This window comes from Sinohyriopsis cumingii, chromosome 6, assembly GCF_028554795.1.
Source record: "Sinohyriopsis cumingii isolate HCF-2022 chromosome 6, ASM2855479v2, whole genome shotgun sequence".
Lineage (NCBI taxonomy): Eukaryota > Metazoa > Mollusca > Bivalvia > Unionida > Unionidae > Sinohyriopsis > Sinohyriopsis cumingii.
The window spans coordinates 85,427,477-85,445,741 of NC_142966.1; the positions used below are offsets into that span (position 1 = coordinate 85,427,477).

Consider the following 18,265-nt stretch of genomic DNA (forward strand, 5'->3'; position numbering starts at 1 on the left):
GTCACAGTGTGAACCCGGACATGTACGAAACCATTAAGCAAAGTAGCAAAAAGGTAAAGATGACAATATCGTTAGTATTCATTTAGCTTATATTGTATTGTCTGAGTTTATATATATCTTCCTCGAAATGACTCCTTTCAAATGATAAATAGGAGATTTCGTTCAATTTAAATATAACCACTTATCTTCAAAGATGATATCTAGCAGTATTTGAATTGCTCTCTGTATTTTGTTTTTACCCAGTATCATAACATCAAGGTTATTGAAAATATTTGCTTGCAGTTTACGATTATGTATCCTGGAACATGCAACGACATATTTTTCAATAGAATTCTTCTTACTTCCTTCTCATCTTTCTGTCTCAATTTTCTCCAACACTTGTGTACATAATGTGATTTTATCTGCCTTCAGAAGGATAAGTGGAGATTTCATCGTTTATAATATACTTTGAAAACAAATAAAACAATATACAGAGAAAAGTGTTTAAAATGCACAAAACCTATACAAAGTATAACTGGTTGCTCCGTTTTTTTCTTCTGTTTTTGTAGCGAGAAGTATAAAAACGATAGCTGTTTTTCAGTTTTTGATCACAAATTTTGACAGTGTACTGCACACTATCTGACCTATTTGGGCCAAATTACTATATTTGAAGGGTAAGATCGGCGAATCATACTCAGATTTGATGAATGATCTATACAAAAGATGACTTTTAAATGATGCAAATATGTGAGCGCCGTGTTGTTGACAAAAATGTTCGTGTAAGTTCAAGACCACATCATCTAGTTTACATCCAGTAGTATATGTGTGGTGACAGATACAAAATTAAATGGTTTAGGTTCAAACCCACTGTGGCGTACAATTTACACATACAAAGGTTTCCTCTAAAAATGATGTTAAATCTTTCCCATAATTAATTTCAGCGGACGAATTACTTTCCTTAAATATGGTTTTTATTATTTCACATTACATACATTGATTATTTGCCTGTGACCTAAACTATGTTTTCTGCATAATAATATATCAAAGTTAACACTACTGCATACAAATATGTCAAAGTGAACACCACTGCATAATAATATGTCAAAGTAAACAAAACTGCATAATAATGAGTCAAAGTGAACACACGTTTCCTGCATACAAACAATTGTCTTGAAATTTATGGTATTTAATATATCGAAAAGTATACTATAACCTGGGATCATGCCGAAACGATAAATTTGTAACATTTTCCACAAGGGACTCAACTTTCCTTCCAAAGCTTCCTTTTATATACAAAGAGAGGCATTTCGGATCCTATGTGGATATGTCTTAAGTAATTTTTGAAATCGTGGATAAACCGCGATAGTTACACTGGCTCCAACTCTTTTAAAATATTCAAAATGGTGGCACTTCTAAAAATATTACACCACTATGCTTACATAAAATCTGAAGTATGGGTGTTATTCTTTTAGAGAGGCGATGTCTGGCAAATGTGTCGAGAAAAGGTGAGCGTGTACGGTCATTGCCGTAGAAAAGGGAAGTAAATCTGAAATGTTAAGTCTTTCTTTTATAACTTAAATATTCACCACCTTTGAGAACCCAAGAGGTATCTTTACAGGTGAACTCCAGGTTATATGTTGCATCGATTATCAAACCAAATTTTTCGTCAACAATTTGAGTTATAATATTACTACTACCAGTACAAGCGAGAGATCTACCTGTAATAAATTGACACAATGGAGGTAATTGATGAAAAGACTAGTAAAACAAGAAGAGTTAAACAAAGCATGTCATCAGTACTTTGCCAAATTATTGACACGAGATACGACACATAAGAGATAGTGATAATGTATCCTCACTTATTGATCTGGTCTAATCCTTGTATATCTACCCATTTTGACAAAATATTTAAAACTCCAGTATATGAACTGTAGGTATTTTTATTCTTTGACTTCATTTATGGCGACCAAATGTATCAACTGTTTTAATATCGGGAATATTGTGGTAGAGTTTACTACATTTTTTTAGCACGCGTACACGTAATAGTAATAGCATGCTGTGAAAATGAATTACGCAACATTTTAATAAGCAATCTCTTGATGCCCCTTTTTAAAGTTCAGTGTAATGAAAACTAGGTGCTGTAAGGAAAAACGTCTAACGTCTAAACAATATACAGACTATTTCTAAAAATACAAACAAATTCAGCAAAATTGGCTGATAAAATGATGAAACACTTGAGAAAGAGCTGATATATAAATTCTATCCGGAAACATTTCCACTGGCTCGATCTGTTACTATGGGCCACCTACAATTGCGCCAATTCCCCTGTATCGTTACAATGTGGTCAAAATTAATGTATTGTTCAAATACCATCTGCAAATCAGGTTTACATTTTATGAATGGTCTATCCAAGGGTAAACGTTTAATACGATGAAGAGTATATGCGAATCGTTTTCACAAAAGATCCCTTGTAGGTGCCCACTATAAAATCCATCCAAGTTAACTAAAAATACCTTGAAGGAGTCAACAACACAAATAAAAACGGTTTTAGGTTTAATCTTTTTGTACCCGTACCACTTACTATTATCTTATACAGGTTTCTTCGGGAAAGATGTGTAACGGTTATTTTTGCTAGGTTGTACGGGGAATCAGTGATTATTTGTTATTTTGAATACGGAATTTTCTATACAGGTGACACATTGACTGATTGCAAAGCTGATGAAGTAACGCAGTGTCTTTGACGATTTATGATATGACAGTGAAATCAATACACTTTAGTGGCTGGTTGGCTCGTTATGCAATGGCTTGATGCATACATGTACGAGTTAATTAAATGATGTAATGCAGTCAGTATAAGTAATATAATAAGGTTCGGTTCATTTTAACAGCAAATGTCGGGAAATCCGTCCGAGCAAATCTGTATATCTTTTAAAATTACTTAAAACAATTGCGCATGATTTAAGTAAAGCTCAAAAATTTAAATTTTAAAGACATTTCTCTACGATTAATCTGAACATTTGATTAAGTAAATGGATCTAACTACTGGAGAGAGATTGATTTCGTGGACTGTCGTTACGAGGACAAAGAATAGTGCAAAGAGTCAATGAGAAAATGAAGAGTAGAACGGAGGACAAGACTAATATGTACGTAACTGGAAATTTATATTTATATAAGTGATATCCTAGTAGGGACATTGCTCTGTTATTAAATGTAGTCAAATAAAGAGGTTAGAGATGAAATAAGGAAGAGTCAAGCTTTCAAATTAGAGGTCAGGTCATGAGATCTTTTCTTCTGATCTATAACGTTAATTTGCACGGAACCTGATTATGGATAAAAGTACATCAAATTCATCTATTGAATTTAAGGATGTGCGATTGATTCAAAACTGATAGTCAATTAGTGGAAAATTCCTAATTGCTATTTCATCTTTATGCAAAACTGCGTTAACTATGTATATTCTCAAATGTAGCAGAGAAACAATATAAACAATATTAATGTCAGTGGAACGTTTTGTGAACAAATTCCGTCTTAGAGTTTATTGTATCAGACCATATGCTAGCTTGCCGTCTATTTGTATGCAGATATAAACAGGAAGGAACTGAATTTAATAAAGGAAACAAGCATACAAAAACACAGAGACCCTAAATTAGACAGTACACAAATGTTAGTTTGTACGACTCTCGTTGATTGGCGTTAGGTCGAAAAACGGATATAGTAAATTGGAAACTTTAATGATTGTTTCCTGATAGTCGGTTTTAATTTGTGTTTCTGTTTATGTCACTAACCTGATCCACATCCTGAAATTTAACAATATTTAGATGCAATTTAACCAACTACAGGGACGAGCTGTATCCAAATGTGAACATACATTTATTCTATGATCAATAAATTATTATGATTCCAACATCTACACCACATTTGTTTTCTAACTTAGCAAACCAATACACTGTTTTAAATAAACACAAGAAATTTGTATCTTTGTCATTTAAGGAGACGTATAATATTTTAATGTAGGGCGTGATAAAGTACGACTGGCCTATGGACCTGGTCCATGGAAAGGAAAGTTGGAGGTCTTCTATAACAATCAGTGGGGAGGATTTTGCATGAATAAATGGAATCAAATGAATACGGAGGTTGTCTGTAGAATGCTGTTGTACAAGTAAGTTTTCTCTATTATAAATACACAAAAACACCAGACATCATATTTCAGACTTTAAGCCATTTATGATTTGACACCAATATATTTTTAGAGGTTTTCTCTATTGAACAAAATCAGTATTAAAATACGATATTTGTATTATCTCCTATACAATTTTCTTGGTGTGTGTAATGCTTGTTCTCTTTCATATTTGTCAACGTCATTGAAATTATGCAGAAATTGGCTTTATTTAAGGCAATATCATATTGAGGGCATAATAATTAAAGGTTGTATAATATACACGAGTCTTTGAACTGATATGTGTTACCTATTGGTAAACACACATACATTAAAGGTGAAACTATGGCTTTTGTGAACTTATTTGCCTGCAAGAGGGAGAATCAAGTCATTTATTTTGCAATTACTTTCAGATTCTTCTCAACATCAGCAAACAAAGACAAATAAAATAGATGAACAATCGTGGTAAATGCGTATTCATATCGAAACAAATGGATGGATTCATTTTGCAAAATTGACCCTTCCTAATTTCTCAGGATATGTATATGTATTTAGTCATTTGAAATAGAAATAATTCTTCTTGTCAAGTGGTGCGTGGCGTGAAGTACAACTATTTGGCTTGGAAAGGCTTGCTGCTCATAAATCATAATGTGAAAGAAGAAAATGAAACTTTAAGCCGTACTCACACATATGCTTGATTTACTCGCTAGTGAGACCCATTGCAAGTAAAAATGTCTTGTCTCAAAATATTGATAAATTTTCAGCTATCATTTCTTATAAAACATTTATCTTTTCTCAATGACATATTTTGTCACAGATAAGTATATTTTTGCTAATAAGATACATATCGCTATTTCACGACAGACAAAGAACCGACTGCCTTCATTGCAAAGGAATAAGTCTCTTCACATTTATTTCATATTTTGACAGTCATATGTTGGCAACCAAAATGTGGAACCTTCAGACAGTGTATTGAGTTATGGTAACTAGTATTTCTGTGATGCTTGTTGTAAGCCTATAAATATACATAGGTCAGTTAATATATTTGTCTTTATATAGTATCGCAACACATATCAAACCATCACTAAATGAAATACTGTGTATGTTCGTAAAAGTGATCCCCGCTTTAGATCAGCGAGCAAAACTAAATAATCCTTTCTACACCAGATTATTTTATGTACAACTATAACGGATACCATCGCGGATGCAAACATGCCACCTGCGCACTCAATTTATTTTAGCGGCGCTATCATCAGACATTGCAAAAATTGAATTTGTGAGTTTGTGCTGTACACATATTTCTAAAACATTACTATCGAGTTGAAGTTTAATTTGTTCACTTCCGATATTACAGGAATTCAAGGCTATGACACAAATCCCATAATTACATAAACATTTTTTTCTGCTGCAGATTATCTACTCCAAATGCGTATGCTTATAATGGTACAAGTAAAACAGTACTATTTGGAGATTTGCAATGTGCCGGCAACGAGACAGACATTGGTCTGTGTAAGGCGTTTTCTGACATAACTAATTGTACAGATGACGTTGTTGGAATCGATTGCTCAGGTGAGCTGAAGTAATCGTTACAGAAAACGTTTCACGTGCAGATAGAGATGCAAACGTCCACAGTACCTGTCATGTAATTAATAAGTCTGCATGCATTAAGGCCTGTTGAGATGTTTAAACTGAGAAACAAGTCTTTGGCAAGCTACTAATATGTCTGTTTGATATTTTGTTCTTACGGCAGTAATTTCCCATATTGAATTCAGTATCTATCTCTCTCTCTCTCTCTCTCTCTCTCTCTCTCTCTCTATATATATATATATATATATATATATATATATATATATATATATATATATATATATATAGTTATTCCATGATCCCTATAGCAGCGTTTTAATTCCAGATATTAGTCTTGAATAAGAAAAGACAGGACAGGAAAGTATAATTATTCCAACCTGTCAAGCGAGATAAAAAAGAAACGAATCTGAGCTGGATGAGAACGTTAATTTTAAATTCGCGCCAATTACCCTAGTAAAAACTGAATACTTTTAATGTTAGGTGTGCGTTCTGAATCAAATGGTTCGTAATGCAAACATTAAATCTATATTCCAAGATTTGGAATAAAAATCGATAACACAACCATTACATAATGGTAGAAACGTATCGATATAAGCAACTATAACTAACATTCATTGATTGTCATTTTGGTTGGCTTATTCAAAGTCACTGTATTCACCAGTGATCAAATAACCGGACATTCATTCACTCAGATGCTATGGTGTCTTTATTGAAACCAACTCTCAAATTTACATTCCAAGTGTCTGCTATGTTTACTTAATCCAAACAAATGAAAAAGCTCAGAAAAAGAAGCCATCTAATAATTTCCAACCAGATGATACCACGGTAACTGATGTTTACGTTTTACTGCTGACGTACTCCAAAGATTTGCGAGAAATAACTCCCTCTGTCAATAATGTAATGCAGTCATTTCAAACTGTCTTGAAATGTATGTGTATTTGTATACCGGATAGAATGAATGTATAGTATGCATACATTATATGTTGATATTCCACTTGTTGAGATATTTGAAAGGTCATGCGTGTATATATATATATATATATATATATATATATATATATATATATATATATGGGTGGGTGGATGGTTGGGTAGGTAGGGTGTGGGGATGGTGGGGGGCTGGTATTTGTTTAATCCGTATGTTCTATAATCCCTTGCTTACTATTTATTAAGCGTGTGTGGTTTATTTTTCACACACCGTTACACGTAAATGATTCATTTTATAACATCATAAAATAAGCCTAATTTATTTACAAATACAATACTTCTAGGATAGGTTTTACTTGTCAAATAACGTGTTCTAATATTATTATTATTAATTTAGGAGGAATTCAGGTACAAGTGCAAGGGGGTAACTCATCAATGGGTTACGCCCAGATACATGAAAATGGACGTTGGAAGCAGATCTGTTCTTCAGGATGGTACAGTGACGAAGCAAGAGTTTTCTGTAGAAGTCTAGGATTCAGGTTTGTATGCTCGAATAACTATATAGACAATGAAGATATGTCCCATATGAATAAAACTCGCTGCCTTGCGCATTTAACAATTTTAGCATATAGTTGATATTTACATTATTAGTTAATCATTTGACATGGCGCAGTATCAGATGTTGCTTTGGATAAGAGTTACCGATATCATATTTTGTGATAAAGTCATACTGTCTTTCAACGAAAGAAAAAGTACTGCAGTGCAATTATTCTTGCAAACGAATCTTCGCAAATTTAACTCTTTAACTCTCCAGTTCATCGCGGTTGCAAGATTCAATAATTAACCAATTTCTTGAAGATGGGCGTTATACGGGTAGCAATATTGAAAGAATATGTTGATTTTCCATCCTGTCGTAACGGAAAGGTGGACATTATATTATTCTCCAGGCATTATTCAAATCACGTAGATATAATGATTTCCAAAATAATAATAATAATAATAATAATAATAATAATAATAATAATAATAATAATATTATTATTATTATTATTATTATTATAGCGTGGCTGCTCCAAGCACGAATGCAAACATAAGTAACTCGACTTCAGCCAGTGAATATCTGTCCGTCGATTGCGCTGGGTGGGAAAATCACGTCGATCAATGCAGTATACAAAATGTGTCGTCAAACTGTAGTTTTGCCTCAGTGAACTGTCTGAGTAAGTGCAGTTTTAATGTTTCGTTGATCACATGCCTCTTTTGTGTGCATCAAAACTAAATCATTTTGAAATGGATACATTAAACAGTCGACTACTAACTGCAGACTTGAATACAAATAATTTTGATGTGTTCAACTGGAATACATGTGCTCAGTTTGTGATAAATGTCCCGATACAATGAATCAAACTCAATATTTTTTCTATGGGTTTGCGAACATTCTATTAATGTTACACACGGTTGCTTGAACTAAGGATATGGAAGGATAAGAAATAATTCTCAAGATTGAATATTTTGATTTTAAAACACATAATACCTTCATACGTTGGCCTATTTTTCTTTTAGACAAATTGGGCTGCTTACATTTGGTACAATATAATGAACATTAACAAATAAAAACATCATAATTATATATTTGTAAGAATGCTAATTACTGCTACAGTGTGTGTGCCATCTTCGCAAGCCAACGTTCCGATACCCTAACCCTATCTACACCTTGCAGAATCTAACAGACATTTAAGAGATTTGTTATAATGACATATATTGGATTTCATGAGTTGCCTCCCTTACTATGTAATGCCAACTGACCAATATCATTTAACAGCGTCGGCCGGAAATAGTGGATGCAATTGACCTAACAATCATTCAAAATTATCACTGTTTTCCTTTGGCTGGTTTTCCTGTAAGAGCGCCTCGAAGATCGAAGTTATATAAATCCTGCAACTTATTCTTGTGATCAGATGATACATAACGACATTAGGAAATTAATTTAATTATTCCGCAACTCAGTTTAATTCAATTCTTTATCGTAGAAAAGACTCGGATGAATAGTGTTCAACTACAAAGCTAAAAAAAGGTTTCAGATCTAGGGGTTGGGGCTTGGGATTGCTGGGGGTTGGTGTGTACATTATGTCCAATGATCCATGTCTAACATCAGGATATACACGTAGAATACAATCAATATTGTTTCAATGAATAAATTAAATCTGAACGCACGGTTGTTGGGATGACGTTTTAATGTTTCTGCCTTCACATAAAACAATATCTAAAGTTTTTATTTAGACCTTTTCATGAATTTCCATATATAATTAATGCTATTAGTCCCAGTTGATAGAAAAGATGAATCCCAATATATTGGACAGGATAACAGAAAATAGTATTGGTCCTCTTCGGCATTATTACCAATCAGGTAACATTTATCACTTTAAATCTTCCTTTTATTTATTCCAATCTCCGTTTCTAAATGGAGACAGACGCTCGAAAGAATAAATATGTTCGTTTCTTATCTTAACGATATCTGATTTAGTTTGTTTAACAAAACAACGCCAAATTTTCCCAAGCTCCAAATGCAAAGGTTTCTCTGATCGTTTCCTTTTTCAAAAATTAAATGAACAGTTCTTGGACTTTTTTTATTACGCCCTTATGGTGGATTAGTACATTTATGACAATGATACACAAGATCATCTGCATTAATTTTGTATCGATAATAGTTGCCTGGACCCATAGTCTTGAGCATTTCTAGAAAATCTTGGATTCGAGCTAATTAAAAAAAAATATTTTGTTAACCTGTGCTAACACACATTATAATTTTCTTTTTCCTTTTATGGTTACGTTTGACATTAGTTAGAAACAGCTCTAGAAAACTTAGATTAAACATATAGATTCAGAAAAATGTTTTGACAATACAAAGACGATAAGCAAACAAACTTTTAATTTACTTAAATATATATTCAAATTTAGTTAAGCCCTCTTCTCAAATATAACTTCTGTTTCAGATTGCTATTACGAGTACACCGCCAGTACAGGCACCTTGGCGTCTACCAATTATCCTTCATACTATCCACCAAACTGGGGCTGTTTATATATCATAAAACCACATGGACCTTCACGGTCGGGTTTTTATATTTTAAAGTTTACTCAGATGATCTTAAATAATGACGGGGATGAGGTGGAGGTAAGTAAACACTTGTGGAAGGCACAACAGTATGTAAAACTATTTCAGAAAATGCGTGGTATTATCTTCATCCAAACATTGTCTTAAGCTTTGAGCAGACCTAAACGACTTATAACATTAATAAGTATAACTATCTTGAATAAATTGCTTTTCTCAATATGGATACCGAAAAACAAAATAAAAAATAACGTCTAATTAGAGAAATTTAATTAGTCCCTAGTGAGGCTTGTTGACTTAACCGAAAATATCACAAAGTCATACTTTGGCTTTCCTAGCAGTCAGAATCTTTGAAATGAAATGTTTACGAGAGGAACTTCTTTGAGTTAGAAACAAAAACACATAGAAACAAGCAGGTTAATGAGTACACACATATATACATTAAGCTGGAGTATATGTGTTTTGTTTAAAATGATTATTTAAATAACCACTGCCTCCCGCAATTGATCTGCAGTCTGATCTCTGAAAAATCTCTAAATGTCCATAACTAGTTGTAATTTAAATATTCTTTCTAATAGTTTCCACCCAGATATATTGAACATGTTCGTATTCTAATATATTCAGTTTGTTTGTAAGCAACAAAACAGTTTCTTAGAGCGTGATTTTAACCCCTCCCTCCCCCCCCCCCCCCCCGCTCACCACCTCGTTCAAAAGTTATGGATCTTTGAATTTTCGCGCGATTTAGTTAGTATTTTTGTTATCAGTGTCGGTCCTAAATCATAAAAATAGAGCATGGAGAAACTATTTCCTAGTTTGCTAACGCTAATTGCAAGATCTTTCCATTGATGAAGGACAAATATATTTTGGACACAATATGCGCTGCAGTTTAGAATGGATTACACACAACGCTACAAGAAGAGCAGACGAATGAATGGATACCGATCTGAATGTCGACATTTGCAGTAACATTTTTAACATTAGTAATTTAAAAGAGATTGTTGAAACATGTTGTATTGCCATACATGTTGACAAATGGGGTCAGGCTAAACATTCTCAATACTTAGAATAAGTCAGTCCATCACTATGTATTAGAAATTTACATGGGTAAAATAATATTTGGTTTCATAAAATTAGATGTAAGCATGCAATATTCATGAAAAGAGTGCAACAGCAAAGAAAGGCAGACAGCCAAAGATAGAGACAGCAAGAGATTACATTAAAGAAATTATAAACGAATCGACGTATCGACGTGGTATATACTGGATAAGACTACGTACAACAAAATGAATGCACAAGACAAACAGTAGCCAACATATAAAATATCATGCCCTTCTTTATACATATGGCAGATTTTAGTTAAATGTAGAAGGCAAATTTTGAAAGAGTCTTAATTATATCGAATGTGTCTTGTCTTTACTACATTTAGAAGAAGTCAAATAAATGAAATTTAAATTTCACAGTAAAATCATTTATCTAGATAACAATATTTATAATCGCAGTATACAGAGCTAAATTTGATTTTAAACCGATTAGTTACGCTTTTCTATATATTATTAGCAAAATAGATATCAAATGTTGTGCACTTTCTATATTTCCGACGAAGCACACAGTGCATTATCTCCGAAACGATTACAATTCACATCATTATGTAAATCATTACAATTATATCTAAATTCCTAAACATGTCAGCATACTGTGGTTGTTAAAGCACGCTAAGATATTGTCTGCAAACGGAATTGGGTCGGAACTAAGGTTTGTCCTAAAAACAGAGACAACAGGAGAATTACATGGAGATTGTACGTACGTTGAACTCTCGCTCCTCTAGTAAATTGTATGACTATAGTAGTAAACATCATTGGCTAAAAAGACGGATCATGGATTAATATGTTAAATTGACTACTACAACCGTACCAGAAAACTCAAAGACAGTAGTCAAAATATTATGCAAATACCCATCAAAAAACCAAACATTCTGTTTTGTCAGGACCCGAACGAAAAGGTTTCACTAAATTTCAACTCTGCTAATGTTGAAGATTCAAACGAACCTTTTACTCGCAGAGAGTTTCGTGACTCTCTTGATCGAGACCATGGCACTTCAGCAGGATCAAACGATGTCAACATAAACAATTGCCGGACACAGCTCTCAGTAAACTGCTTGACATTATTTGGGAAACTGGCGACTTCCCACAGCTCTGGCGAGAAGCAAGGTTTATAGTTGACTCAAAACTTGAAAGAACCAAACCGACATTTTCAGAAATCAACTGATATTATTAATGAGCTGCTTTTACACAATCAAGGAATGCATGATAAAGTATAGATTAATCTGTTATGTAAGATCCAACTATTATCATATATCTAGTGTGGAATCGGACGCCAGAGAAGTATAGCATACGATTTGGTCAGACTAGAATCATTTATTAGAGACGCTATCATAAAGATAGAACAAATAACTACTATATTTGTCTAGCTGAAGAACGCTTATGACACCGAATGGAAGTAGAGCATGACGAATGAACTAATCAAGTTGGGTCTAGATAACTGTATCTCCAATCTTTTAAAAGAAATCGAGTTAAGATAGACACCATCATTTCTGAAGCTATCCTCACCACGAGATGGATGTACCCCAGGGCAGAATAGTGTCGTTTAACCTACTGAACATCAACATTAACATCATATTGACATTCTTTAATCCATTTATAGCTAACCTTTCATTTTATGCCGATGACTATTTGATCTGATATATATTAAAGAATATACCATTAAATCTTAGCGACAAACTATCTTAAACAGTGTTCAAAATGGTTAGAGGAAAAGGGGTTATCGAAATTGAAAACTGTTTGTATACACATCTTCTGCGAATAGGTTTGTGGTAATCAACACAAGAGCTAATATTGTGTTTGAATTTCACTTACAAAATATAAATATGTAACTGACTATACCTTACATTGATATAATATTATCTCATTTTGGTTAGTGGAATGAAGTCGAGTAACCGATGCTTTGACCAGTCGCCAATTATTTATTAAATCTTGCAAGTAAAATTTGATAAATAGCCCAGTGACCCTTCATCAACAAAGAGTATCATTACCCTCATAAAGGTCGTTATATATGACGTGTTACATATATATAAACCAAACTTCGTTAACTTTGTGGGAAAGAAGACCAGGTATATAATTAATTATAAAATCGTGTAATTGTCAAATAGCGAATTTAATAAATTTTATAAAAACAACTTAATACGCATTCAGTTTGAAACATTGACACTTTCTTTTTATGCACCTGTTTTATTGTACTGTTTTCCACAAGGCTAAAAACTCGTTTTGAACAAGAAATATGTTAAATATAATAAAAGGTTTTCTTATTTTATCTAGACAAATGATTTTGGGTACGTAGGGCGTTGATAACATAAAAACTGTCTTGATCTATTAGAAATATATTAGTAAGTCTGTTATTGGTTCTCTAGTGTGTATCTGGTAGATTGACATTTGTCTAATCAACCGTCGTAGTATCAAGAAATTAAAAGTTTGGGATTTCTGCTCTCTCACTCATGCGACAGAGAAATCTGCCTGGTTTGCTAACTTGCTTTTCCTATATCGGTCTAGTTATATCTGACCAGTCGTCTCAGTCATAGTATCCACGCTATAAAATACCTTTTAAATACACCCTTGAGGGCTACGATTGTACCTGATGTAGTTGTTATAAAATCAAGCAACTTAAGGTCTCTTCAACTTTGATAACAGCACACACACACACACACACACACACACATACACACGTCGAGCTATCTAATAGAGATCAAGAAGCACAGACAATACACATCACTGGTCGCACAAAACCAAACTCTCTTAAGCGCTGTTGCAAAGCCGGCAAAGACCAAAAATGTGCTATGTCAAACTGGCTTATTCTAAATGTGTCGAATACCAACCCGCCGTCCTAGTTGAATCAAATATAATAATTCGATTGCATTTGAAACTGAGCTTACCAACCAGAGTGCTTCATTCATCAGTCCACGTGCTATTCCACAAAACATATTTACATGTAGCGTATTATTCAACTAGAGATAGCAACACTTGCCATTTTTCCAGGACAGAAAATATAAATTACCAAGAAAGTCATGAATTAGAAATATCATGATGTCACCATGCGCTTCGTTAGAACTGTACCAAGTAGGCATATTGCATAGTAACGTTTTCAGAATTGTGACTGATAAAAGTTAAAACTTGACCGTATAAAAGGTATTAATTATGTATTGTCAGTTTCATATGACATCCATCGATTAAATGTTTTACTGCAGTACTAATATCAAATGATATGATGTTTCTACTTTTTTCATGCGTGAAGCTTGTGTACTAAGTAAAGGTCGACAGGTCATCCCATCCATTGCCGTCATTAACATATTCGTTTACATCTGCAGTACATATATTTGTAACAAACAAAAGCACTTGGTTCTAGACGCTCATTGCGTAATACTTCCAACTTATAACAATAATAACTTTCTTTTATGTTGATTTATTTTCCTTTTTGTAAGATCGGCATACTTAGCTAGATCCTTCCTACATAAATTCATTTTTGTAAAAGAGTACAAACCCTGATTGCCTTATGTAGAACAATAATAGTACTTGATGAATACTGTGTTCTAGGTCTGAAACGTTAATTGCAAGGATGCATGGTTATTTCAGTGCAGTTGGAAAAAAACTGGGTAAGAAAAATAATCTATGTCGGTGTTTGTACCAAAACATAGAAATCCCAGTCGTGGGATTAAAGTATGTGTCCCTCACACTCGGCTACACATACTAAAATCCCTTGACTGGGATTTCATTGTCTCGGTCCAAATCCCGACATGGAGTCTAAAATCCTTGACATAAGAAAATACTCCATGCTTGGTGTAATCAACTTTTGCAATATCTTTAAAAAGGACGTTTGGGATTTCTGTATTCTTGACATGAGAAAATAATGCATGTAATGTACCATTCGCATGTATTCGCCAAAGTGGAGGTCTTGCAACTGAAAACGTTATATGACAAAATGACACAACCTTTCCATTAGGCTTTGTTGTTTACATCAATACGAGCAATATTCTCCAGGTTTCATTTTGCCTTTGATTTTGTCTGTACTATTGACGAACCTTTACTTCTTTGTCCCAATTACTCAGTTTATTGTTATTATTGTACATTTTCAAATGGGCAGATTCCTCCAACTCCTACAACATAATGGCTGATGTGTAGAATGGTATACAATCTTCACCAGATTGAATACGCTGCATACTGTTTTTATTCTAGTAAACAAGCAATAACGGGAGTTATCAAATAGTCGGGATCTGATTAACATGCATGGTATTTGCATGTGTGATCACATTCAACATATTATATCAATGGAAAGCTATGTTATCATAAAAGTCTGGTATCAAACCTGGGTACTTACATTTTCATATATTGCAGTTCTTAATGTATTGCAAAGCGTAGTACCACTAATGACGCCAAATTATTATTCTACTTTGTCAGTCAGCTTTTCCTCCAGAAACGTAAAACTCGCATTATGTCATTAGTGTTACAGATACTTTAAACTGGTGATTTAATTATGTGCGACCTCAGCAAATAATAATAATAATAATAATAATAATAATAATAATAATAATGATAATAATAATAATAATAATAATAATTATTATTATTATTATTATTATTACAATAATAATATTATTGATATTATTGTTCAGTTATTATAAATAAAATAATAATAATAATAGTAATCATCATCATCATTATCTTCATCATCATCATTGTCATCATCATTGTGATTGTTGTTTAGATGATGTTATTATTTTTGTTATTATTATTATTAAAATTATTATTATTATTATTATTATTATTATTATTATTATTCGTGTGCATTGGTTTATATGTTTTATATTGCTCATCGTCAAGTTTTCCAATGCAACAATATACATTATTTTTAAGTAGTTCATACATAATATAATTCACATGTGTTACCATGTAATATGTAAGATGCTTTTAACAATTTTGTTAAGTCTGAAATAAAAATTGCCATTTCTGAATTTCCAATAGTTTGCCTTTCGTTTGTTTCTGAAGGTACGTGAGGGTTTCCCTGGCTCAAGATTATACAGCTGGAAAGGTTCTATATACAGCTATGGAAACCTAGAGCCAATTGTTGCCAAAAAATTCAGTGTACATTTCCACTCCGACAGTTATGGTGAAAACCAAGGATTTTATGCACAGTGGGCTCGTATGTATTTAATGTTAAATTATCCAAATTAAATCCGATATAGTATATTATGATTTGGTTACCTGAAGATGCCATCGTGAAAGAAAATAATTGCAAACATTATACGTTTTGGTTTAATTTAGCCGAAACGTAACATCCGTTGTATTTAACACAAAACAATAAGTAGTGCAGTGTAACGATTGCGACCCAAACTAGAGCTCCGTATTAAACAAGGTCACGGTTTTTTCTACAGAGAATTTCATTAAGACGCCATTTTGAAATGTTGTTTGCAAAAGTGTAATAAGACGCAGAACAATCGTCACTCGGTATATAAGGTCCTAATTTCCCTAATCGTTTATTATAAACAAAACTATCATCTCTTTCACACAGGTAGGATGAAGAAGAATATGTACGAAATAGACTTTAAAATTAATAACTAAAATAAACACACTCTCTCCCTGTATCAATTTGTGATCCTCTCCTACATTAGTTAAAATTTCTAACCTACTGTATAATGTATCCACCCTCCTCGACCCACTTTTATTATAGGGAAAAATGAAATGATATGAAAACAAGTGCAAATTTATGTAAAAAGCTAAATCTCTATTTAGAATGCCACCACCTCTTATTTTAAACAAACTCCCAGCGGATTTATACGGGTCAGTATGTAAAAGAATGTGTATTAGAATCTAAACCATTATCGATAGGATACTTTCTCTAAGCCCTAAAATCACCTTATGGTGTGTTTATCAATATACGATGCTTTTACTTAAATATGTATACGTAATGAATGAAACTTTCACCTAATAGTACGCTAGAAGAATTATAACGTATTTTAAATCTGGCACATACCAAATATGTTGCTGACAGGTGTTAAGAAACCAATAAAAAACACAATTGCCAACCATGAATTCTTATCATTTGTCACTAACAAAATATGCTTAACTTGATACTCCAGACACACAAAACCTTGACCTACATGCGTTTTACCTTATACGCTATTAGCAATATTATAGTGGTCATGAATAAAAACATCAAGTTTATAGTTTTGTTTTTAAAAACAGCGAGGGGGGAGTGAGGGGGAACTTATAGAAGATGGTAGAGATTTTGACTTTATTTATTACATTGACCATATATTGATAAGGAGGACTCGAGTAGATATTTTAAATAATAGGGGTTTTCAATTCTATTTTATTTAAATTCTTGTATACATTGACTTATCTAAATGGGTCATAATGTTTAAAATAGGAGGAGAGTGAATGGAGGGACATTATAAATGAAAGAAGGGATTTACAAATCAATTTAACTTTGCCTTTGGGAAACCAATAAAAGTGTACCGTGTTGTTAATTTCGCCTTGTTTCGTAATACCCTGAACCAATCAATGATGGATTACGTTCATAATTTATTATACTCCACTCGTTACAATATCATTTCAATTATTAAAATAACTGAAGTTTTGTTTTAGTCTCAGGCCTTGAAATTATAATATAGTAGTAAGAAAATAGTAAAATAGTGGGTATATATATATATATATATATATATATATATATATATATATATATATATATATATATATATATATATATATATATATAATAGCTATAGTTTCTTCCGTAATTATATATATTTGTACTTTACATCTGACGCATTGTACAATAATATATCAAACAAAGAAAACTATGTTTCATTTCTTGTTCGTTAATTCGCTTATAAATTAGTCCAGAAATAATGAATGCACTGTTTATAACATTTATAAACGGCTTAGAATTTAAATATTAAGGAACTATCCCGCTATAAAGGTTACTCGACCTTGACCTTAGAAGAGGAATCACACTAAATTTTGTACAGGTTCGATTACAAAGACTGTTTGTATATACTTTTGAACCACAGATGTTTCATCAATACTACCATTGCGTACATACATTCATGCACAGTAACGTTCCCGTCTGATATTCTGCCATTTATGTTTATACAATGAAATAATTTAAAAGACCTGTGCTTTAAAAAAGGATAATAGTTGAGGGTGAGGATATTAAAGAAGAAGGTAGAGATTTTAATTTTATTATAATAACAATGATATGCTCATAAAGGGGACAAGAGCATGTACTTTTTCAATAATAGGGGTTTAACTTATATTATGTACAGCATCTTTGGCATCATACCTTTTGTGAATGGATTGGTATTTTTTTAAACAGACTTTTATTTATGTTATAATAGGTAAGACAGCTTTACTTTTACATGTTGTTCTAGATCCTATCCTGTTTGAATGTAACTCTCGTGTTGTTTA

At 32.7% G+C, this 18,265-nt stretch overlaps 1 protein-coding gene across 1 annotated transcript in view; it reads left to right on the forward strand.

The window, feature by feature from the left end:
• The window catches only part of LOC149797361 (scavenger receptor cysteine-rich type 1 protein M130-like), a 51,465-nt gene that overhangs the window by 22,899 nt on the left and 10,301 nt on the right, over window positions 1-18,265 (forward strand). Inside the window, exons 15-20 of the mRNA XM_089962113.1 lie at window positions 3,994-4,138; window positions 5,547-5,704; window positions 7,047-7,188; window positions 7,712-7,866; window positions 9,640-9,818; window positions 15,845-15,998. Coding sequence (XP_089818239.1) covers window positions 3,994-4,138; window positions 5,547-5,704; window positions 7,047-7,188; window positions 7,712-7,866; window positions 9,640-9,818; window positions 15,845-15,998 — 933 coding nt within the window. The remainder of the gene's footprint in view (window positions 1-3,993; window positions 4,139-5,546; window positions 5,705-7,046; window positions 7,189-7,711; window positions 7,867-9,639; window positions 9,819-15,844; window positions 15,999-18,265) is intronic.